The sequence below is a fragment of the Brachycentrus maculatus genome, unplaced genomic scaffold (assembly GCF_059751285.1).
Source record: "Brachycentrus maculatus isolate JH-2025_06_01 unplaced genomic scaffold, ASM5975128v1 h1tg000374l, whole genome shotgun sequence".
NCBI classification, from domain to species: Eukaryota; Metazoa; Arthropoda; class Insecta; order Trichoptera; family Brachycentridae; genus Brachycentrus; species Brachycentrus maculatus.
The window spans coordinates 293,411-319,903 of NW_028281123.1; the positions used below are offsets into that span (position 1 = coordinate 293,411).

The following is a 26,493-nucleotide window of genomic DNA, read 5'->3' on the forward strand; positions in this document are numbered from 1 at the left end:
GTGTGGGTCTAACAATTTTAATATAAAGGCAACGCCTCTGAATCATGTTTTATTTCTACATCATCCATGAATTCCTAGGTCTTCTTCTAGATGTCATTCGATGAAGATCCACGGAGATTACCTGATTCACAATATGACCAGGCATTCTTCGTCTTATGTGCTCATACGCCTCATACCATCTCAATCGCTTTTCCTCTACCTTACTATTGATGTCTGACACAGGTCGTTTGTAAAAAGATGATTTTAAAATATTTAATGTAATCTTAATTTGTGTATTAGGTACCACTTCTCCCCCCGTCTTTGTCACCACACCATCTCGAGGAAGGACATCCGCCCATTCAGCACGGACTGTATCCTCCTTCCGGAGTTCCCCATGGACAGTACTCGGACCACTCCGACTGGCAATCATCAGGTCCTGGAGTAGAGTGAGTATCCTAGATGCATGAGTCTATATGTGGAGGTCCTCACCAAAAAGATACATTTCCAATATTACACAAAAAAAATCATTGAAATGCAAATCTGTTCTGTTTACTGTATTCTATCGAAATATTAATTAAAGTTGCAACAAAATGTGACCAATCCTGTGTTGAACCAATATGTAATCATTAAATCGCACCAAAACGTGACAATTTTACAAGCTAGAATTCCTGATTACTTAAAATCATTTATAATGGAAATGTAACGTTTTGATGAGGACCTTCACATATGCATAGCTTCCAACTTGTTACAGTTCACATTTGCATAGGTGAAGAATGAAGAAACTGGAATTGACTCAAATTTATCATTAATCTCCTACATGTTATCATTAATCTCATGACGCTGTACGTTTGAGTTTACTCCAGCCACCTATAGTTGGATTGGGAAAGCTTTTCTTTAGCCGAGACCCTTTATTTGAATATATTCAAGATCCGAACCCTGGATTATTTTTTACATTCTGGGAAGCGCGTAAAAATATATTTTTTATTTAACGCAGCTTATAATTTGACCAGTTATTTTTATCCACAACATTTTGAGTGTGTCAAAATACACGTTTACAAATCTGGGTTTTTTTTTAGGAGTTATTTTTACATTTTTGATATCATTTTTGATGTCAATCTAGAAGATGAAGAATATGGAAGTCTGGGTATTTTTATTTCATCATACACATAATTACAAATTAGAAATTACAATACTGTGCCCTCATTGAGTTTTCCCGTGCCGAGGGCACATTTTACAATATTTATTTACAAAACCACATGACAGAAGTGTGTTTGTCACATACAATCAAATACGACATGGCCGAATGATGTGTTTTTATTATTTACACAAATAGTTCAATTTCATACTATTTCTGTGAGCCTATGCGACTCATTTTTTAATATAGGCATCAAATTGTGGTAGAATGGTTTTGAACCGAAAAACTCTGACTTAAGAGTCCGCGACACAAGCCACGGGACCACAAATGTATTTTGTTTGATGCTAATTATATTTAAAATTTAACACTTGTATGTATAATACCAATAAGTGTTTAATGTGTTTTAGTTCCTTTAGGACCTTATAGTTCTGTGTACGTTACCACAAAGTGTGTTAATTGTGATCAAATCGTATTATGTTCAAAGAATTTTCATGAAACAGAAAAAAATCCCTTCATTATTTAAAGATTAAAGGCCGGACTGCATATTCTTAACGAGCTTTTGACCGAAAAATAAAACAAGAAATACGGAAACGTGACCAGATTTCAAACAACGTACACGTGTTTATTCAATTTTAACTTCCGCTGCCAGATAAAAGAGTCATTCATTAAGTATAATATTTAACTGTTATAATAATGTGTTTTCATACGTGTTGAAAAATGTAACTGACTGAAAGCTTACTTAAGAAATGAAGTACATATTAAGTATTAACTTATTAAATGTCAGAAATGACATGCGACAATATATCATACAGAGATTATAATAACAAGGAGGATATGTCTTTGAATGTCTTACTGTCTGTTGCCCTTTGTATACTCACGATGCTGTGCTTCTTGCCAATAGTAGAGAAGACCTACAAGAGCTGGTGATAAAGGTGTATGATGTGTGCAAGGAATGTGATTTGCTGATGAATGTAGATATGGGTGTGTAAATGAGGATCAAATAGGATTATGGAAGAGTTGGATGGTTTCTTATATCAAAAAGGGATGTTTTTAAGGGATCGAAAGATTTACTACCAAAGGCATTGAAAGGATAGTGATACTGGGAACAGAGTGAATGGTGCACTGAAATCACTAACCAATAGTTGTCTCTAATGAAGTTATAGTGATTCAAGAACAAGGTTTCCAAATTGGTTCATATATATAGAACTTCTAAGAATTTGAGTAGTGTGGTTGTCAATAATGGGTAGAATTGGTGAATGTTACACGTGTGTAAAGTGATCACTTAAACCAGCCTATGACGGTCGTCAGCCCCGTAAATGACCAGACTTCCATATTCTTCTTCATCTTTGATGAGATGTCAAAAAATAATATTAAGGTTAGTTAGTTAGTTAGTTCTTACATTTGTTTATGTTTTATATTATGTTTCAGATATTACGGTCACCCAGACATCCACCGCAACTCAGTGGGAGGATTTAGTCCTCGCCCTGAGGACATGGCGGAGATCAAGGCGTGGGGCCTCGCTCCCGCCAACCAGCCTTCAGCATCAGCTCCTGGGCCGGTGTACACCAGACCGCTCTCCCCATACTTCGAGGAGCAGAAGCTGATAAGGCAGGCGGAGGCCAACAGGTAGAATATCTAATTGTTGGGTAATATGTCCATCCAAAATTAAACAAGGTTTATTGGATTGAATTCTACATTTATTTATGTAAATGTTCTCCGTGCTTCCTACCGATTCGATGTAAATTTTGCAAATGTACTGCAATCTAGGGTTAAATTATTTCCTTAACAGATATTAATGCACAAAAATTGTTTTTATTTTTTGACATCTCATCAAAGATGAAGAAGAATATGGAAGTCTGGGCATTTACGGGGCTTACGACCGTCATAGGCTGGTTTAATTATAAGCTTAATAATAAAAATGAAAATGGTATTTTCTGGCGTTTCTCATGTGTGTGATTATAATCCAGGATTCGGATCTCACATACTAATATAAGAGTTTCTGTTTAATAAAAAAGCTTATTTTCATCTCACCAATAAATGTCTCTAGTGAAGTTCTAGTGATTCAAGAACAAAGTTTCTAAATTGGTTCATATATATAGAACTTCCAAGAATTTGAGTAGTGTGGTTGTCAATAATGGGTAGAATTGGTGAATGTTACACGTGTGTAAAGTGATCACTTAAACCAGCCTATGACGGTCGTAAGCCCCGTAAATGCCCAGACTTCCATATTCTTCTTCATTTTTGATGAGATGTCAAAAAATAATATGAAAATAACTCCTGTAATTGGAGATAATCCAGATTTTGTGAACAAGTATTTGGACACACTCAAAATGTTGTAAACAAAAATTCTTAGTAATTAACAATGAGTAATTGTTATATTTTTCCAACCAGTTTCGAAAATACATTGTCTTCTTCAAGAATGTATAAACCATTTGAAAAACAACTTTTTGACAACTACTGAATAAAATTGGTAAAAAACACAGCTAGTGATTTATTTTGAAAACTTCTAAAAATGAATCAGAAAACATTAGAAATTTTCCAATTATTTCAGAAAACCCACCGGAGTTAATCCTCAAGGTCAGGCGTATGCTGGATATGCTCCGCTTAGAAGAAATGTCAACCCACAAACAGAAAAGGAAGCATTGGTAATTATATGGTTTATATTTTGTACAAATTTAATATCTTGGACTGAAATTGTTTAAAAGTGGAAAAAAGAAATTGTTTGATTGCTGATCAGAAGTCTGCATATGGAGATACTCAAGTATGGAGGTCAAACTCGGAATATAAACATGTGTGTGTATTTATATATGTATTTATATATATATATATATATATATATATATATATATATATATATATATATATATATATATATATATATATATATATATATATATATATATATATATATATATATATATATATATATATATATATATATATATATATATATATATATATATATATATATATATATATATATATATATATATATATATATATATATATATATATATATATATATATATATATATACATATATATATATATATATATATATATATTTATTTATATATATATATATTTTTTTTTTATTCATTTAATATATTTACATTTTTATTTATAACATAATAACATTTGAATCATTTATACAAATGTAGAACTTTTATATTTCGATTCGCTGTGCCTCTCCATAAAAGAGTCTGTGCTCTTGTGCTTGGAAAGGGACTTACACTCGTGGTTTAATGTTATATAATAAAAGGTATAATAGTTTTTTATATATTTTTTTAAAGATTTAAATATGTAGAGCTTTAATTTTTTTCTTGAGGATTTTTATATCATCTATTTTTTTTATTTCTTTAGGGAGTTTATTGAAATGTTTGATTGCCAAATATTTGAAGTTTTGCTGAAATTGCTTGGTGTTGCATTTTGGAATAGAAAAATCGTTTGAGAATCTCGATGATAAATTCTTTGTTAAATTTAAATAGTTGTCACCCTTTAGTATTTGAAAAACTGCGGTTTTTTTATAAATGGATTCTATATTTGGGACTTGAAATTTTTTAAATAATAATTTTGTTGGAAATATGTTTTTTTTTTCAAGATGACTTTAATTATGGTTTTCTGGACTATTTTCACTGATTGCAGTATGTTGTTGTATGAGCCTCCCCATGCAACAATGCCATACTGTAGTAGTGAGTGAACGATAGCATAGTAAACTCTTTTTAGGTTGTCGATGGTCAGTATGTTTCGGATGGTCAGTATGTTTCGGATTCTAATATATATATATATATATATATATATATATATATATATATATATATATATATATATATATATACTACCCAGGGGGAGAGTCAAATAAATTTAAGTGTATTTATGTATCTATAATTGGAAATGATCCAGAGTTTAATATAAGTGTTTTTTCCACTCTAATATTTATTAAATATAACCCTGGACTGGTACCTGAAGCGGTACCTATATACATTTATTTCAACTTGATGTACAGAAAAGAAAAAAGTACATTGACGGGCTTATAGCTAAAACGCAATTTCCTCCAACCAACCAAAAACAGACATGTGGGTCTAAAATATATTTACCAAAGGTAAAAATGATGCGAACCGGTGTTGTTCAAAATGACCATTCCGATCTACGATTTTTTGTAGGTTAAGTAGAAAAATATGTAAAATAAGGAATGACATGAATAAATAGTAAGTTATAGCGTGCAGTTGGGTCAATTTGATCGCTTATATGGAACGTGAACACTCTCCATCGGTATATGCGTGGGTGATAGAATGACACTGTGTTTATTTTTTCATTAAAACATTCAACATTTTCAAATTTTCAACGAGATATCTTCAAAGTATAAAACTTCACAGTATTTAGAGTATGTAGAAATTTTTGTGTACACATTCTGAATTCTATGAAGGTTTCCGCTAAAAAATACTTACTAATTTTAACCGTAGATGTCGCCGAAGAAATAACACACGCAAGATCTTATGGATTGAATCATAAATATGTATAACTTCTGAAATTTAAGCAGTGTGGATCAATCATGGATAGAATGATGAATGTTACACGTGTGTAAAGTATCACTGAAACCAGTCTATGATGCTATGTCGGCATCCCTGTAAAAGTACTGACTGTCATAGACAACACGTTTTTTTTTTATTTTAATCAAAATCTTCATATATATATATATATATATATATATATATATATATATATATATATATATATATATATATATATATATATATATATATATATATATATATATATATATATATATATATATATATATATATATATATATATATATATATATATATATATATATATATATATATATATATATATATATATATATATATATATATATATATATATATATATATATATATATATATATATATATATATATATATATATATATATATATATATATATATATATATATATATATATATATATATATATATATATATATATATATATATATATATATATATATATATATATATATATATATATATATATATATATATATATTTATTTATATATATATATATATATATATATATATATATATATATATATATATATATATATATATATATATATATATATATATATACATAACTCCGAAGTGGAGCAAAATCCAAAATACATATATTTTTTTTTTTTGAAAACAGAGAAATATTTGTGTTTTTATTATTAACACAAATATTTCAGTTTCATAGTATTTCTGTGAGTCTAAGCGGCTCATTATTAAAAACAGGTATCAAATTGCGGTAGAGTGGGTTCGAACCGAGAAACTCTGACTTAAGAGTCCGCGACACTAACCACGGGACCGCAGCCCGACACAATTTGTAAACATAATTTTTGGCACTCAAAATATTGTGAAAAAAACTCATATCTTTATTTCGAAAACTCTGTTTTTTTATATAATATTTTACAATACAATTAATTTTAATTTTTATTGCGACCGATTATTGCCATTAAAACGATATTTTACTAGCCACATTTAATATAATTCAATTAAAATTGATCAAATATTTTTTTCCTTAATTTCAGTAAGTTATTTTTATTATTTTTCCCCTTTCAGTATTTCATCTTATAATTTTTTTATTATTATAATATATTTTATTTATTGTTTCGGCATTAACTTTGTGGTAAGACATGTTACAATGATTAAAGACTACATGTTTCAGAAGTTAAACTTCCATCATTCAGGTCTGTATAGTAACTTAAATATAAAATATAAAATTTGTTCTATAATTTCTAACTTTCCCCTCTCCTTATTTATAGGACAATTTTATATTTTATATTTTAGTTATTATACAGACCTGAATGATGGAAGTTTAACTTCTGAAACATGTAGTCTTGTGGTAAAAAACAAATCTTTAATCATTATAATATATTTTGTTCGTCAAAGCCAATATAACTCTGAAATAAGAAGGCTTAAAAAATAGAGTTAAAGAGAAAAATATAGAGTAAATCTAAATTTTCAAAGGTAATTTCCTGAGTTGCCAAACTTATCTTTAACATAACATTGTCATTTCCATCATTGATTATTTTTTATACGGATTAAATGCAAAAAATGTGCGCTAATTAATTTATAACGCGCCCAAAAGAATGACAGAAGTATTATTCAACTTTGTTTTTGATAAATCGTTATGCAAATTGACAATTAGGTCGGCCTTTGTGCTTTTCTTTGTGGTGCATTTAAATCACTTAAGGCGTGGAACTTTGTAAGAGAGAATACGTCTATTAGACAATGATCCTAACTTATATCGCCTGTTATCCCACGTTCTCGCCATGTAATACAATATGCATTAAACTCTGTCGACAATTACCTCATTTCGAGAGACGTTATGACAATGAAGCTGTATTCACAATATTGGGTCATCCGCAGATCAATTTCTAAATTATCTCATTTCCATAAATTGTAACATAAATGTCCTATTCTTCTTTTTTTCTTGATGTAGGCATTATGACCAGCACACTTTTCATAATTCACTCACTACTTTCAACAACGTCATATATCAAAAAACTTGATTTTTCCGGAGATCGTTTTTTAAGTTTTAAATTTAATAGATTGTAATTTAATTTTTATAAAGATGTAAATAGATTGTATTAAAAATAAATATTGAGCCACTTATTGAACTTTTTACTGTGCAACAGATCTTTTTAGGTAAAACCTGAAGGTTTTTATTCCATTTGGAAAATATTAAGTATGTTTAAAAAATAATTAAACAATTACTTTTCTTCAAAATGCAAAAACAACACTTTCTGCCCTGTAGCTGGTAAATATTAAGTTAAAAATATGCTGCTTTTGCTGGGATATAGTATAATTTATGGGGATTCCGAAAACATGCACAACTGCGATTTTTGATATGTGACGTTGTTGTAAGGGGTGAGCGAATTATCAACATGAGTATTTAAAAGCCATTATCTTTTTTCGATTTAATTTTATACCTATAAGGTTATTATTACCTATAAGGTTCATGTGTTATGTACATATAACATACAATAAAAAAATAAACATAAGAACATAAAATAAAAATGTTTTAAATAAATAAATAAAAATATTTCATAATAAACTTACTAAGTAACCACCTCGCCGTTTGCCTGCAGGGGTAGTCAAATAGAATAGAACGCCACACAAATCTGCAAACAATCTTCTCTTCTTCTACATTCATTCGTTTCCTTGAAATAATATGTTTTCTCCGGAATAAATATGTAGATTTGCAAAGAAAAGAGTAATTAAAATACAACGAGTCAAAAAAATTTAAATAAATATATATTTAAAAAAAATACAGATGGTACATATTCTTTTTTTTTAATGTGCCCAGAGATACGTCCGGCTTCTCGCGCAGCCAGTTGCTCACTGAATTATATGTTTGCGAGTACCCCTTTGAGGTGTATAACATGTAGACATATGTGAGTACTTACAGACGTTATCAGATTACATATGTATATTAAAATGATTTTCAGATTAGGGCAGCTCAGAAACAAGCCGAGGAAGACGTCAGAAAGAAGGCGATTCTCCAAGCTCAACAGCAACAACAGCTACTACAACAACAGCAATTACAGCAGCAACAACAGTATCAACAGCAGCAACACGTCAAACAGAATCACCAAGGCCAGCAAATAACGGTAAAGTATTTTTTATTACATTTGTATAATATTACTTAATGAGTTTTATTTCATTGCATACGACTAGTTTCGAAAACTAACAGATGTTTTCATCTACAGGTGAAAAGTAAAACCAAGTCATTTAGTGGCCTAATAACTCATATCGTAGTCGTACAGGAGAAAGTGACCAACTACCAAAACGTAAAATGTTCAAGAGGGCCATTTAAGTCACTATTGCTTGGCAAGAAAATAAACATCAATGCAGTTGGTCATTTTTAATTAGTCAATATATTATACTTCCAAATTTAAAATCCTTTGGGATTTTTTCAGGGCAATATTAACCTAGTAAGATGTCAAATAGTCAATGATCACGTTTTTGTAAAAGAACGCACTTGGTCACTTTCTCCTGTATGACTACGATATGTGTTCACTAATCTCACAAGTGTTTAATTATTTTTAATAATCAGTATGTCATTCCACAAAGTTATTTCCGAATCAATAAATAATATACGGTAAAGTAACATTCATTGGCCTAATAAGTATTGTCTGCCCTTGTAATGTAATGATATAATGGTTTAGGCGCTAAACTACCGCGCCAAAGACCCTGGGTTCGATTCCGAATTTGGGGGATCAAAATATATGTTTGTTATATTTCATTTTTATATTATTCAATATTACCCTGGACTATGAATTTATATACCTGAAGCACAACATTGATCACCTTGTCTTCGTGTGAGTAAATATCATGTTAACACTTCGTCAATACGACGCATTGCCCTATGCACCATTAGGTGGGGATAAACGTTAGAAGAAAAGATAGGCTAAAACGTCTTAATTATACGATGCAGAAATGTATAAATATCGAATTAAAATAATACTGTAAAGTATTCTATAAATATGTAATACTATAAAGTACTATTTTACAGAAATGTAATATTATATCGACGTGCCCTACGTAAAGTGCTCTAACTACATTTTTGTTAATTTTGAGATATTTGGTGTACGTTTTCAACTGACGATTTTCTACTAATATAAAAAAAAAAAAAACAAAAAAATATATAAAATAAATTACGCCTAGTTTTCAGGCGTATAAGACGCTATCTACATAGAATTTTCGAAATGAACTGAACGCTTAAAACGCTAAGTACCTAATTTTGACAAAGCATAAAGTTTTAAAACAATTTAAAATATCATTTTATCGTGTTTTTTAATGTAAAATACTTGTTTGGAATTTCAGATAAAACCGAAAAAAAATAAAAAAAAATCTTCTAAGCTATCTCTTTTAAAGTAGCAATTTTGCAGATATGCAGATAGAGTACTTTACGTAGAGGCCATCGATATAGTATATATTATCGGTACATTAAACCATGGAAGGTTTGATTGGTCAGTGACATGTGAATTCCTGAAGCTAACTATGTAGGTATATTGTATATACTAACTTTATAATTTTTCTTTAATGTAAAAAGGAAAATTTTCTCATAGAAAACAGACGTGCGCCAATGGTTTTAAGAATTCTCAAGAATTCATGACGATTCAGAATGAAAACGGTGAAAACTAGTTTGTATTTAATTGTTTTTATTTAAACTTCACTTAACTGCCCACTACTTTATCCAGGACTACTTAAGTAACTATGAAAATTTCTCTGTTTTGAGTTGAGTACATATCCATCTCTGAAAATGGCAAGGTGTCTATCGAAACAGGTTGACATAAAGTACAAAAATAAAAGTATTCAACAACGAAGATTGAGTTTTAGGATATAAAATGTGTCACAAAATATCAGCAAAAAACTTTCAAGAAAAAAAGAGTAACCATTTCTTGAATGTTTTTCGCAGATATTTTATGGCACATTTTGTACACAACATGTACATGTTTAACCCTGATGATGACAAGGTTCTTATCGAAACCAGTTGGAGAAAAAAGTAACATTAAAAAGTGGTTAAAAACAAAGTTGTTTTATTTTACAAAGAAATCATTTATTTTATATAAAATGATTACTAAGTTACTCACATTATCCAGCTGCAGACCTAAAAGGAATTTCAAATTACTATTACGTATTGTCAAATGTATTATATAATATATTCATTTTTTTGCAAATCGCGTTATTTTGAAATAATGTTAATGAGAATTGCATTTTGATTTATAACAAAGAGATTGATATAATATTCATATGAAAACATTGGATATCCTTCTTTTTTCTGCCTTTGAAATGAGGTCGGCGCAGTAGGTAAAAACCCTTCCTGTCCAAAATCCATCTGCATCAATCGACCGAACTGGTAGAAAATCCTTTCCCGTCCAAAGTATGTTAATAGTATAAGAGTGGGATAGGTAATCGAATCCAAAGACTGAACTAAATAGTGATTTCTTCAGTATTTGTTTATTTTTCATTGAACGTGTTGTGCTTTACTCGAATTTTATTATAGTCCGGTTTACATAGACATTGTACGTTCGTGGCGTTGCACTGTCGGGAGAAATTTCCAGTTTACTGCATGATTGACTGCATTCAATGCACTTTAGGTAAACAATGGCTCACATGTACCCGTCGGTGTAATGCATCGGAAATGGGAAGTCAATAAAACGAGCATATTTGGTCCAAACGGAAGTGGGCCACACTATCGGGTCGACATGTCAAGTGTTTCTTCTCGAAATGTTTTTATTTAGTTATCTACCTTTTTTTCTTCGTATTCTTATTCGCACCCAATGGTGCATAGGGCACTGCATCGTATCTACCTGTCATCTTGATCGTTTTGAGTTTTTGCACTTAGGAGTTATTTATATTGACATTTCAAGATGATTTACAGATTTGTGAACAAATACCAAGATTTTCTTGAATGTTTTTCGCAGATACTTTGTGGCACATTTTATAAACTTAAAAAAAAACTTTATTTTAACCACTTTTTATTATTACCATTACTTTTTGTTTTGAAAAAGTGTACCAATAATAAGTGGTTAAAACAAAGTTGTTTTATTTTATAAAGAATAGGTAATTATTAAAAAACAAAAAAATCAACATGTCATTCCACAAAGTTAATACTGAATCAATGAATAATATTTTTGGGTATGTCCTGATTCTTGATCACATTTGGATTTCTTCAATCAAACTAACTAAATAACCATCATTCCGCTTCAGGCAGAGAGAACAGAACGCCACACCAATCTGTTTGCGCACAATGCGCAAATAGATTGGTGTGGCGTTGCGCACACGTTGCAACTCATTATGTGGTATTACACCGAAAAAATACGATATTTTTCCACTTTTTGGCATGCTTTTAATCTTATTTTTTGACATCTCATCAAAGATGAAGAAGAATATGGAAGTCTGGGTATTTACGGGGCTGACGACCGTCATAGGCTGGTTTAAGTGATCACTTTACACACGTGTAACATTCACCATTTCTACCCATTATTGACAACCACACAACTCAAATTCATCTTTGATGAGATGTCAAAAAATAATATGAAAATAACTCCTCTACTTGGAGATAATCCAGATTTTGTGAACAAGTATTTGGACACACTCAAAATGTTGCTATTAATCTAATGTAATTTTCTTTCCAGAGCTACAATTCGATCCCATCAGCAGCTGAAAGTTCCTCGTCCCCTGTATATGACACCTTCTACACCCCGATCCTGCAAAGGATCGACAAAGTCTTCTCAGGACTCTCCTTCTACAACGAGCCCTGCAGGGAGCGGCTGGTCTGTTCCATGTACAAGAACCCGCCCAGGTTCAGCCCGCATAGTAATTTAATCTCCAACGAACTGAGCAGGTAAGCACAAAATTGCTTGTATTGTAAATTAAGGTTATGCATGTGATAAAACAAGATGATCAGGATCTTCTCCTGCGATCTGCAGTAGATGATTCGCGCCAACAAGCAGGTTTCTTGAATTTCAGTTCCTAGAAGAAAAATTCCGCACAGTAGGTTTTTGCGTGTGTGCTGCACTTTACGTGTGCGCGCGCGGCTTCATACTGATTTTGGGCGATTCCATTCGAAGCTCATAAGTTTTCATTTAGAATTGACGTATTCGCTACGCAATGCGCAATAAAAACTACATTTAGGAGTTTTAAAATCATATTTTTTTATTCATATTTTCATATGGTGTACGGAGTGCGTGGAAGTTTTTGGTAATGGAAGGGTAATAAATTCACTATGAGTATTTCAATGTTTTAGGATTTAGTATATAAACCCTGATGATGACAAGGTTCTTGTCGAAACCGGTTGGATAAAGTGTACCAAAAAAAAGTGGTTAAAACAAAGTTTAGTGTTTTATTTTATAAAGGTTATAAAATGTGCCACAAATTATCTGCGAAAAACATTCATGAAATATTTCTCTTTTGCTGTCAAAATGCGATTTCTTTAGGTGTGTTGAGATGATTTGGACACGTGGAACGTATGAGTAAGGAAAGAGCGGTTAAACATGAATATGAGGCAAATATAGTTGATGAGAAAAACTTGGCACAATCAAGTATGTCAAATACTTGAAAGTAGCCGGGTCGGAAGTCGGAATAATCGGCGGGTATGTATGAGGGGATGCATGAATCTGGAAGAGGCGAAGAATGGTTGCAAAGACAGGGTGGTATGACTTTCTATTATCTCTGCCTACCCCTGCGGGGAAGCTGAGTAATAGTTAGCTAGTTAGTTAGTTTAAATATAAATTGTTCAATCTTTTTCTTAAGTGCCTACAAAAACGAAATAATAATAAAAAATAATCATCTCACAAAAAATCTTTTAAAGTCGGTCAACGCTGATTCAATGAATTGTTATTATAAAAATACGTAATTGGTGAAGTTTGAGGAAAAATTCGAAGTATTATTAAGAGATTTATTTAATAAGCCGTATCGAAAATCGTGTCCAGAGCACACAGTATATATTAGTATCAATTCAACCGGGACAGGAAATAATTATAATCATTTGAAACACTTGTATTTTTAAAAAAATTAATTAAAGATTACGGTGCACGAGCACCGTACAATAGAAGTGAAACTTCTTTAAAAATATAAAGAAATAGTTTAAGAAACAGAGAGAGAGAGAGAGAAAGCATCTAAAAGAGATACAACAATTCAAAAATTAGCTCTAAAAATATTATTTTTAATAGATTTATATTATCCACTGACACTTCGTGATGGAATTGCATTTTAATATATTATTAGATTAAAACCAATATTTTTAGAACATTTTTTTTTTTTTTTTTTTATAAGCTTAATAATAAAAATGAAAATGGTATTTTCTGGTGTTTCTCATGTGTGTGATTATAATCCAATATAAGAGTTTCTGCTTAATAAAAAGCTTCTTCACATCTCACCAATAGATGTCTCTAGTGAAGTTCTAGTGATTCATGAACAAGGTTTCTAAATTGGTTCATATATATAGAACTTCCAAGAATTTGAGTAGTGTGGTTGTCAATAATGGGTAGAATTGGTGAATGTTACACGTGTGTAAAGTGATCACTTAAACCAGCCTATGACGGTCGTAAGCCCCGTAAATGCCCAGACTTCCATATTCTTCTTCATCTTTGATGAGATGTCAAAAAATAATATGAACAATATTTTTAGCTTTTCCACTTTATTTTTATTTGACCAGCGACCGGGTTTCGTCGTTACCGACATCATCAGACTGGTGGGAGGCTATACAAATTGTTATGTATTATATAAAACAAGGCAGGAGTTGATAACCATGATTTGATATAATTTTGTTCAGAAATTTTTAATTTATTTCTGAACAAAATTATATCAAATCTTAGTTATCAACTCCTGCCTTGTTTTATATATAACATAACAATTTGTATAGCCTCCCACCAGTCTGATGATGTCGGTAACGACGAAACCCGGTCGCTGGTCAAATAAAAATAAAGTGGAAAAGCTAAAAATATTGGTTTTAATCTTATAATATACTAAAAATATTCTATATTACAATACTTACACTGTCATTGATTGGTTCTTCAATTGGTACCTAATACTGTTATTATGGTTTTAAATAACTAAAATATGATATATTTTATATGTGTACTTTGTCTGCCACCGTAGTGTAATGTTTAACAAGATCGGCTACCGTTCTGGAGGTCCCGGGTTCGATTCTCAGGGGGGGCGATCAAACAAATCAACAGCCAATTACAAAAATCCACCGATAATTATTCTTATGAAAGTAATGTTGGTTGGGGTGAGTGTGTGTGTGTGTGTGTGTGTGTGTATTGAACCTATTCCATGTAAGTGTTAACATACATGTTGTTGAAAGGACTGAGCTACATGTTGCAAAAAGTAAAATACTTGTTATTTTATTTTATAAAAAAAAAACTATTTGTTATACAAAAAACGACAACAACAGTTATATCTTTTCCCTTTTAAGAAATGTGCCCATTTCCTCTCGTACTAAGTAAATAATTAATTCGTAAATTCCATTGAGAACCATGACTGTACATTAATTTTAGGTCAACGTGTTGGAGGTGCTTGTACTCGGGTGTTTGCACGCGTGAGTGAGTGTGTGTGTGTGTGTGTGTGTGCGAGGGAGCGCATAAGTTAAAATACAAATCGGATGTGACACCGACATACGACAACAATTTTTAATGGGGCCTACATATGTACATATATGCGGACGTCTATGTCGCGAATTTGTATTTTCTTGTTTTAATCGTCAATGTGATAGTTAAGGGGGTACTCGCAAACGTACGATTCAGTAAGCGCCCGGCTGTGCGAGGTGTCATACGTGTCTCTGCGCACATTTTTTTTTTTTAGAATATTAATTTACTATTGTTTTTTTTCTTCTTCCAAGCCTTATTCGCATCCCAATGGTGCATAAGGCACTGCATCATAAAAATGCAATATTATCTTGATCCTTAACACATGAAGGAAAGGTGATCAGCCCTCCGCTTCAGGTACCAGCCCAGGATGATATTGAATAAATATTAGAGTGAAAAATCACTCGAACCCCCCCTGGTAGTCGAACCCGGGACCTCCAGAATGGCAGAAGAGCGTGCTGACACATTACGTGGCGTCTATTGTCTTCATCGTTGCCTTCCCCACCTAACGACATCTTCTATCTCGCATATTTCTCGAGTGTTTTTGCCTAGAATTTTCACTCATGAATTACATGAAATTATAGTAACTTTAAACATAAGAGTAAATCCACTCACAAGTAGGCATAGGCTTTGAAACTTATAAAGTTGAAGCCTGAGTAGGGACATGATAACCAGTGTTGCATAAGCCGCAGCTAGATTTCAGAGTCACTTGGACGTTAGGTAATTTAAAAAAAAACTTATTATCTTTTTATATTCCAGAGACGCATCTGAGCTGCAGAAGCCCAGTCCGGCTAGCCCGGATGCTGTGAGATTCTACAAATACATGCAAGCCGCCAGGGACGGACAAGAGAAGAAGGATTGTCTGACTATCTACCCTCAGTGTTCGGTCGACACGGAGAAGAAGAAGAAGAAGTGAATTCAGCAACAAAGTGTAAAACAAAATAGAAGCAGTGATTGTGAAATGTTATATTTTTAAAACACTTTAAAGCAATCACCTTTGAAATCGAAATTGCATGCGACTGATATGCGCTTAAAAAAATGAATTTCAAGCAGAGAATTATTAACGTATGTATGTATATAAAAATATCGTAATGAAATTCATCCATACACTGAACCGCCCATCGGACCAATTTCAATGACTGTCTGCAACCTGTCAATTTGCCATTAACTTTGTGGAATAATATGATGATATACATATAAAAATAAAATACTCGTTAAAGAAAATAATTATTATTGTAAACACGACTTGTTTCGAGAACTACAGATGTTTTCAACACCAGTTTGTATTTTCATAAGATCTCATCTGTAGTTCTCGAAACTAGTCGTGTTAACATTAATAAAGTAAAAAAAGTGATTTTTGCAAGATATATATATATATATATATATATATATATATATATATATATATATATATATATATATATATATATATATATATATATATATATATATATATATATATATATATATATATATATATATATATATATATATATATATATATATATATATATATATATATTTAAATCATCTCGTTATTTCACCATGTTATAATCTACAAAAAATAACACGTATTCATAAGATTTAAACTCAAATGCAAAAAAAACTCAATTCGTAAAACGACTCCAGATATTTAATTGAAAAATTTATTTCACATTCAAATTTATAAACTTACTTTTTTTAGAATCGAATTGAAAACATGTTAATGAAGGTTTAAAATACATCATTTTTATCTTTATAAATTTGATTAACAGAATAAAAATTAAATCTTTTTCATTCTGTCTCATGACTATCAAGAGACTGAAAAAACTACATTTGTTTATTATCATAACATCAAACTTACCACTGTATAAAATTAAATTTTAATATTTATTTTTTAATTTATTTGCATTATTTATTACGACTAATAATTTAATTTGATAAAGAGTTTTTTTAATTGGTCGTGGTTTAATTAGGAACTTTAATTAATATTAACTCAACGGGTTTCAGTGGAATAAGGTATTTATATGTTTTATAATTAATGGGGCATATGTTTTTTACTATTTTTTAAAATAAATAAAAAATTGTACGTACAATAAGGGAAAAGTCTCAACTGAGTCTCTTCTTCATCCATTTTGAGGTGTCAAATATAAAATAACTCCCGAATGGAGAAACCCAGATTTGTGAACAAGGATTTGGACACTCTTAAATTACTTATTTATGATTAACGATTTCCTAGTGTCTTTTTTTATAAATTATTAATATCATCAACTATAATAAATACCAAAAGTGTAAAAATGAGACTTGGCGTATTTTGCTTTTGAACGCCTAATATACTTTTGCAGTCCTGATTTAAAATATAGAAAAATAAGAAAAATAAATTATTTTGTATTTATTTGTGTGTGATAGCTAGTCTTGGATAGCAGCTATGCATTATTTTTAAGTAAAATTACTTCGGTATAATATTATAAGGTGTAATTATTTATTGTGTAAATATTATTTAACTTAATTTAATTATTTCTTTCACAGTACCGTAGAACGGGGCTACTTGAACTTTGATGAGTTACTTGAGCCTAGTACAAAAAATATTTAGATCTGTATTTGGTCTACAATAATGAACGTATCGACATGATTCATTGTTTCCCTGACAGGTGACACTTATTGTCACGATACGTTCATTATTGAAGACCAAAATACAGATTTAAATCTCTTTTACGTTAAATCGTTCTACGGTATGTAAAAATATTAAAACAAATTTGTTTTCGTTTATATATAAAAATTCAGTTTTAAAGTTTAAAAAATATATATTTTTACTCATGTTTTATCATAATTTAAAACATTAAATTAAAATCACACAATAAAAATATATTTTCGCTGTAAGCTTAAATATATATATTTTTTAAATATTTCAATGTCTTATCTCATATCAAACTAATGAGAGTATATATTTCAATATTTCAAAAAGATATTTAGTTTAATTCTTATGTTCTACAAAAAATCCATTAAATTATCGAAAAATAACAGTAATGTGCCTGTTTTCTACATTATTTAAACCTTTTTTAAAAATATACTTAATTGTAATTATCTTTTATGCGCACTTAGGCATCGTTAAGTAATCACTTTTATTGTTAAATCAATCTCTTTATTTTTTTTTGTAAAAAGTCAAAATCGCTCAAAATTACAATTTAAATAATCCTAGTAAGTTAAATAACTAATGTTAATTATATCTCTAGCATACAATAAAGAATATTAACATGCAATATTTGAACGCCAGTAAATTACAGTATTTTACTAACTTTTCTTCAGTAAGGAGAAATATAAAATTGTTCATCGTTTTAAGTAATAAATTATTTAAATACGGTTTTTTATCCATTTGAAATGATGAATAAGTCAGAATAATTTTGTTGCTCTTATTTTATTAATTGTATACAACAAAAAATACTATTATTTATTTATTTTTCTTGATTTCAAACCTTAAGGTATAGTTTGCAAGCCTCTGATGTTTTTATAAGATATACATTTTAAAATATGTTATCAAAAGATAAAAATAAGAACATAATATTAGATTAATTAAATTAATTAACAATATACTAAAAAATAATTTGATTATGATACCATATTACGTTAAGTAGATTAAAAATTTCGTAACTAACTAACTAACCATCACGCCGCTTCCCTGTAGGGGTAGGCAGAAAGAATAGAACACCACACGCCTATGCGTCTTTTCAAACAATATTCGCCTATTCCACATTCATGCATCTCCTCTTACATCCTGACTCCTGACCTGACCACTTTAGAGCGTTTGAAATACTTGATAATGCCAAATTTCCCTCAATGTTACTCTGCTTCTGAATATTAATTAATGGTGTAATTAATGCTGAATTTTAATCCAATCACATGCGCCTCATAAATTTGTTCCACTGTTTTTTCTTCACTCATTTGATCCACATGCCCAAACCATCCAAACACACCTTTCCTAATTTTCTCTTTTATATAATGCTTGAAAGTTTGTAAAAATATGTTTTAGGGTGTTAAAAAACTTTTTAAATATAATTTTCATAAGTTTAAGAAGGGTAATTATTTATTTTGTTATTATTTATTATAAATTAATGAAAAAACTTTGTATTTGTAAAAGTTATGAAATAATTATTAAGGGTTTTTGTTTAAGTTTGTTTAAATTATTTATTTATTAGTCAGTGTGTTCGGTAAATTATTTTGTGTGATTGGTGTATTATTGTTGATAATAAAATTTAATTTAAATTAACTTGTTTTTTATTCACAAATCTTAGATAAAGAGATAACACGTTTGAACCTTCCACAGCATCAATGTCTTCATCTTCTTATTTTTGATGGCTTTTCACCCATCTTGGGTGTTATAGCCAGTGTCGAGTTATTAGCATTAATGTCAAAAGGGGATTAACACATTTACTATATGGTAGACATACTGTAAAATAAGTAAGAAATAAGAAATATTTGTGTTCACCTAGTAAAATTTAAATTTAAATATGGTTATTTCTTTTTTAATTTAATTTTATATCCATACGTTGGAAATATAATATTAATTTTAGTAAAAATTACAATGTAAAAAGATTAAAAGAGAATTTAATATCGTTAATTGATTCGGCAGTCAGTTTGTGGTAATATCTATCAATTTTTTATTTAAATTTTACTCAGTAAGTAAAACTATTTATTAAAATCTATTCGCTCACTCCTTTCAAGAACGTCATAAATCAAGAAACTTGTTTTTTCAGGAGAACATTTTTAAAGTTAATAAATATAATACAATATAATAAAAATAAATATCAAGCCACTTACTGAACTTTTTACAGTGCAACAGATCTTTTTAGGTAAAACCTGAAGGTTTTTTCTGCATTTGAAAAATATTGAGTATGTTTAAAAAAATTATTAAACTATACCTTTTCTTCAAAATGCAAAAACAACACTTTCTGCTCTGTAGCGGGTAAATATTAAGTTAAAAATATGCCTCTTTTGCTGGGTTACAGTATATTTTTTGGGCATTCCGAAAACATGCACAACTGAAAATTGACGATTTTTGATTTATGGCGTTCTTGAAAGGAGTGAGCGTATGGTCAAACGTATTTCGATGCATTTAGCATCATTTAGGTTGAGTTCACATACGGTGTTTGAAAATAATTCGGAATGCATAGAAATACGTGTCACAATACATTTTAAGAAATTGTAATTATTTTATTATTTAACATTTAGAATAACTAACTTATTTTTAAGGCCAAACTGGCATAAATGGTTTCCAGCAATGCATAGAACATAATGTCTGGTCCAATATTTAAAAAAAATAAGCATGATGCCATTTTTTTCTAAATTGTATTCTGGATTTATGTTTTTTTTTAGAATATTTATTGGAAAAAAATTATTATTTTTATAATTCATTACGTTTAACTACTTTTTTTCGAAATCATTTAATTATTTCGAAGTAAACCTTTTTTTATTACAAAAACAGTGTTTAAAAAAAATAACGTCAAGTGTTACCTGGTTTAGAGAAAATTAAGTTGCTTTTTAACGAATATTTTAATATAGGGATGTAGAGTAGGTACCGAATAGAAAATTAAGAAATAATTGTTTCATACTAAATAGAATTTTCTCTAGTTAATGTATTGACTATTACTCACTTAAAAGTATTGCAACATTTTGAGTGTGTCCAAATACATGTTCACAAAATCTGGATTATCTCCAATTACAGGAGTTATTATTCTCCATATTCTTCTTCATCTTTGATGAGATGTCAAAAAGTAATATGAAAATAACTCCTGTAATTGGAGATAATCCAGATTTTGTGAACAAGTATTTGGACACACTCTAAATGTTGTAAACAAATTATTATGTTCAAATCATAGTCAGATGATCAAATACCTAGATTAGACCATATGTTAGCTTCTATATGCATCACATAAACATTTAAATTAACAATAATGTAACCTCACTAGAATTTCCCCTTTTAAGACGTATTTTTACAAATTTATTTTTTTACTCTCGGACAAGAGTTTTCAGTGACTAGAAATGATTAATTTTATTAATCAATCTTAGATAATAGGACCTAATGACATATTTTGTTTCTATCTACATATATTATCCATTGACTGATACCTATTTTACACATAGTTTTATTATTTATTGACTTTGGATAGTGGAAGCTTTATTGCGTGATACTATAAATTCATTTAACCAAATCCAGGATTAGGACCTCACATACTTATAAAAGAGTTTCTGCTCAATAAAAAGCTTCTTTTCATCTCACCAGTAGATGTCTCTAGTAAAGTTCTAGTGATTCAAGAATAATGTTTCAAAATTAATTCATATATATAGAACTTCCAAGAATTTGAGAAGTGTGGTTGTCAATAATGGGTAGAATTGGTGATTGTTACACGTGTGTAAAGTGATCATTTAAACCTTTTTACACTTTTGACGGTCGTCAGCCCCGTAAATGCCCAGACTTCCATATTCTTCTTCATCTTTGATGAGATGTCAAAAAATAATATGAAAACGTATTGCAATAAATTGATAACTGATAAGAACAAGACTTTGCGACATCTATCGGTTTAATTTACAACTTTTACGTAAAATATTACAGGGATTATTAGAATAAGGTGTGTTTACTAGGTAATATTAATTATTCATTTACCCGTATGATGTAGTATTCGAAACATTTTCTCGATTTATATTTCTTTTAAGCTCAAGTTCTTAGTATTAAATTTTCTGATATTATACGAGTTATAAATAAAAAAAAATACACAACCAAATTTGTGCAACTATTGGCGCTATTAGATTTAAGTGGTCGAATGCAAAAACCGAAGAGCCTACGATTTTTATAGAAGTCATTTTATATGTATGTTATCTAAAAAATATTTAAAATTAATCTTCTTCTTTCTGGCTCCATCCCTAATTATCGTCTTTGTAGACTGTTGGGGTCAGCTCTCCTCGTCCTCAGGCTGTAGGTCCTTCATCGTATACAACGTCACCTAGGTCATGCCTTCGAATCATGTCATCTGTATGTAGCATCCATGATTTTTTTAATAAATATGTTATGCAATAAATACCCATCATATTCCGCCTCCGTAGAGTAACGGTCAGCACTCTCGACTACCATGCTAGAGATCCCGGGTTCGTTTTCCAGGGGGGAGTCAAAGTGATTTTTTCACTTTTATATTTTTTCAATATTACCTGAAGCGGAGGGAGATCACCATTTCTTCATGTATTAACAATCAAGCTAACGCGTTAGCCATAACGTTGCGTTTATGTGATAAAATGCCCTATGCACCATTGGGGTGCGGATAAGGGTTTGATGAAAAATAAAGAAGAAAAATCTGTCAGGCATTTTACCTACTGAAGTAGTAACTGATTCTGTTTTTATGTTGTACGATTAAAAGGTCGTACTGAAAATATAGAAATATAATGAAAAAATACGTTACGTTTTTTCTTTTACATATTTTTATGGTTGAATACAGTATTATTTTTTTTACATATTTTTATGGTTGTGTATGTTGAATCTTTAAATTATTTTAATTTACAGTTAGGTGTAAATTCAAAGCCTTGTACATCCACGTTCTCCATCGGTATTCCAGTTACGGCATTGGAAAGTGAAGTGAAGTTGATGGAGAGGAATGCGGGGGAAACGTGCCACAGGATGGTGCTACATTGCCTGATGTGAATGTGTAATAACGTCACCAATCATACAGTCCAAAACCTCAAATTAATGAATTAATTGTTTTTGAACTTTGTGGAATAACACGATAATATAAACTTAAAAGTAAAACACTTTTTTAATACGACTTTTTCAGTTTATTAATGAAAACTTGACTATGTTTTGAATATTGAAAGCATTAACTTTGTGGATCATATTGATATATTATTTCGAGAAATAAAAATACTTTGTGTTTTGATCCACTCACATTTTTGTTAACCAACTAGTTTTGGCAACAACCTGTTGCCCTTTTCAGGGTTTCATAAATTAAACCCTGAAAAGGGCAACAGGTTGTTGCAGAAACTAGTTGGTTAATAAAATTGTGAGTGGATCAAAACACAAAGAATTTTATTTTTTTTGGAATTATATAAAACTTTAATAGTTTCGAAAACTATAGATGTTCTCATAAAAGGAGAAAATACAAATTTCTCGAATCTTATCGTGATTACATTAATAAAGTCAAAAAGTTGTATTATTTGTACATGTTTTTCAAATTTCTAAGTACTAATTGTTTCAACAATGTCCGCCTCCGTGGTGAATTGTTAGCGTATTTAGCTACCGTGCTGGAGGTCCCGAGGTCGATTCCCAATACTGCCAAAATAAATATTAGTGATATTTCAGTCTAATATTAATTTAATATGACCCTGGACTGTTAACTGAAGCGGAAGACTGATCTGTACTTCGTGTATTTAACGATCAAGATCTACTTCTATACGATAACTGCACCATTGGGTGCGAATAAGGTGTTGATGAATTCCTTTATTATTCCTTTATTTATTCCTTTATGTTTTCCCTCCGTGTGGAAGAGAGCACTCATTACTCCTATCCACAAAGGTGGTGACCGATCCGATATCAGTAATTATAGACCGATATCCAAACTTCCACTTTTTGGAAAAACTATGGAAAAAATTGTCACGGATAAAATCAACCCAGTAATAAGAAATGACATTATATTGAACCAACACGGATTCTTAAGAGGCAGGTCGATTGAGTCAAATTTGCTTGAGTTCAATCATTTCATACTATCGGCCATGGAAGAGGGCTACCAGGTGGACGCCATATATACTGATTTTGCCAAGGCCTTCGACAAAATAAATCACAATGTCTTGATTCGTAAGATTCGCGAAATGGGTATTCATGGTGATCTTCTTAGATGGCTCATTTCTTATGTTGAAAATAGAAGCCAAGCGGTAGCGGTTCTAGGATTTACTTCTAATTACATTATGATTCCTTCTGGGGTTCCCCAAGGATCCCACCTGGGCCCATTATTATTTTTAATATACATAAACGATATTAACAAATATATCAATCAAAATTTTCTCATGTTTGCTGACGATACCAAGTTATTTATACGAGTCAAGTCTTTAGACGATTGTTCAATGTTGCAAAACGATCTCGATAATCTAGTGTCTTATTGTAATCTTAATCAGCTTTTTCTGAATGTCAATAAATGTTTTAGCATTACGTTCACAAGAAAAAAAAATAAAATTATGTTTGATTATGAAATTAACAATAGTCGGCTGACCAGGAAAACTGAATTAAGAGACCTTGGTGTTATAATGGACGAGAAACTTTTGTTTTCTTCACATATTGAAGCCTGCGTTAATAAGGCCTACAGAAACTTAGGTTTTATTTTTCGAACCACTAAACCATTTAAAAATACATCATCTCTTGTAACTTTATATAACGCTTATGTTCGTAGTCACCTCGAATTCGCCTCAGTCGTTTGGAACCCTCAGTACGCTATATATATAGCTCAACTTGATCGTATTCAAAATAAATTTCTAAAAATGATGGATGGTAAGCTTCATTTAAGTTTCAACTCTTATGAAGAATCTTTAGCCTTCCATAAATTATCTTCACTTAGTAAACGTAGGAATATATCAGATTTATGTTTTTTGTATAAAGTTATAAATAATATGACTGAGAGCCCTTATCTTCTTGCGCAGATACCTTTTCACTGTCCAATTAGAATCAATAGGCATAGTCATACCTTTTATAATCCAGCACCAACAAAGAACTATACAAAAAATTCCTTTATTTATCGAAGTTGTGGAAAATTTAATGAATGTTGTACCGACCTTGATATGTTCTACTCCAATCTTTTAAAATTTAAAGCTAAATTGTTCGAAATCTTATAAACCTAAAAAAGTAATTCTATTCCCTGTCCTTTCCTTTTCTTTCTTTCCTATCACTGCCATCTCCTTTTCTCTTTATCCCATCCTTGTCTCATGTCTCTTCCTTTATATAGACCTCTCTTATGTATAGTTGTGAAGAACTATAATTGGTACTCATGATTTTATTTTTTGTATTCTGTATGTATCATATATTGTAACTGTTGTTCTTCCTTCCAATAAAATAAAATAAAATAAAATAAAAATAAAATAAGACTAGTTTTGGATACTACAAATGTTCTCATAAAGAGGTGAAAATACAAAATTCTCGGTGCAAATCGTGCTTATATTGATAAATTCAGATAGTGGTGTTATGTAAGTCCATTAAATAGTGTTTTATTTGTTTATTTATTTCAAAATATATTACATACATAAGTCATATATACATATAATATTCCCGATGAGTAGTTTCTATTTCTCATTTTGGGACATGGGATTAAGGTTAACAAGACAGAATGCAAATAATAAATTTACATATATATATATATTTTTAAATAACCAAAACTAATTCTAATGTCCGCCTCCGTAATGTAATGGTCTGCCGTTCTGGAGGTCCCGGGTTCGATTCCCAAGGGGGGTAAAATAAATATAAGTGATTTTTTCACTGTCATATTTATTCAATACTACTCTGGACTGGTACCTGAAGCGGAGGACTGATCACCTTTCCTTCATGTGTAAACGATCAAGATAACACTGCGTTTATATGACACAGTGCCCTATGCACCATTGGGGTGCGGATAAGGGTTTTATTATTATTATTATTAATTCTTATACATTAATTTTTTAATTAAAGTATTACCACAATTGTTTTGGCATCTCAACGTAGATTAAGACATGATTGACAACCACACTTCTTGTGAATAGTGTGGAATATCATAGAATATGTAATTTTGAGTGTTTACAAGGCTTACGAATTGTCAAAGGCTGATACACGTGTAATTTTCTCCATTATACATTGGTGAATACATATATTTAAAATAATTACTTAAACTAGCCTATGACAAGTCGGCTGTCCAAACTCAAAACACAGTTAGGGACATTTTTTGTAGTAAGTTTTTTTTGCATTTTTGGATTAAGTAGATTCTACTTAGTCCAAAAATGCAAAAAAACGTACTACAAAAAATGTCATTTACTGTGTTTTAATTTTGGACAGCCGAGGTTGTTTGCCCTGTAAATATGTACCTTCATATTCATCCTCCTCTATACTAGGATGTCATTATAACTTCTAATTGAACAAACGACACACTCAACATATTGTGTATTGATTCTGTATTAAATCTCGGTTTTTTTATTTTTAAATTATCTTACCTCAATGGACTCAATGGACTGTAAATTTACGTCCAAAATACAAAAAAAGTCTCAAT

General features: G+C 30.3%; 1 protein-coding gene across 1 annotated transcript in view; it reads left to right on the top strand.

The window, feature by feature from the left end:
• The window catches only part of Osi17 (DUF1676 domain-containing protein Osi17), a 65,975-nt gene extending 49,508 nt beyond the window's left edge, over nt 1-16,467 (top strand). Inside the window, exons 5-10 of the mRNA XM_088270212.1 lie at nt 280-425; nt 2,543-2,740; nt 3,666-3,759; nt 8,612-8,773; nt 12,308-12,516; nt 16,019-16,467. Of these exons, the coding sequence (XP_088126338.1) occupies nt 280-425; nt 2,543-2,740; nt 3,666-3,759; nt 8,612-8,773; nt 12,308-12,516; nt 16,019-16,175 (966 nt within the window). The 3' untranslated portion in view covers nt 16,176-16,467. The remainder of the gene's footprint in view (nt 1-279; nt 426-2,542; nt 2,741-3,665; nt 3,760-8,611; nt 8,774-12,307; nt 12,517-16,018) is intronic.
• The last annotated feature ends 10,026 nt before the right edge of the window (nt 16,468-26,493 follow it).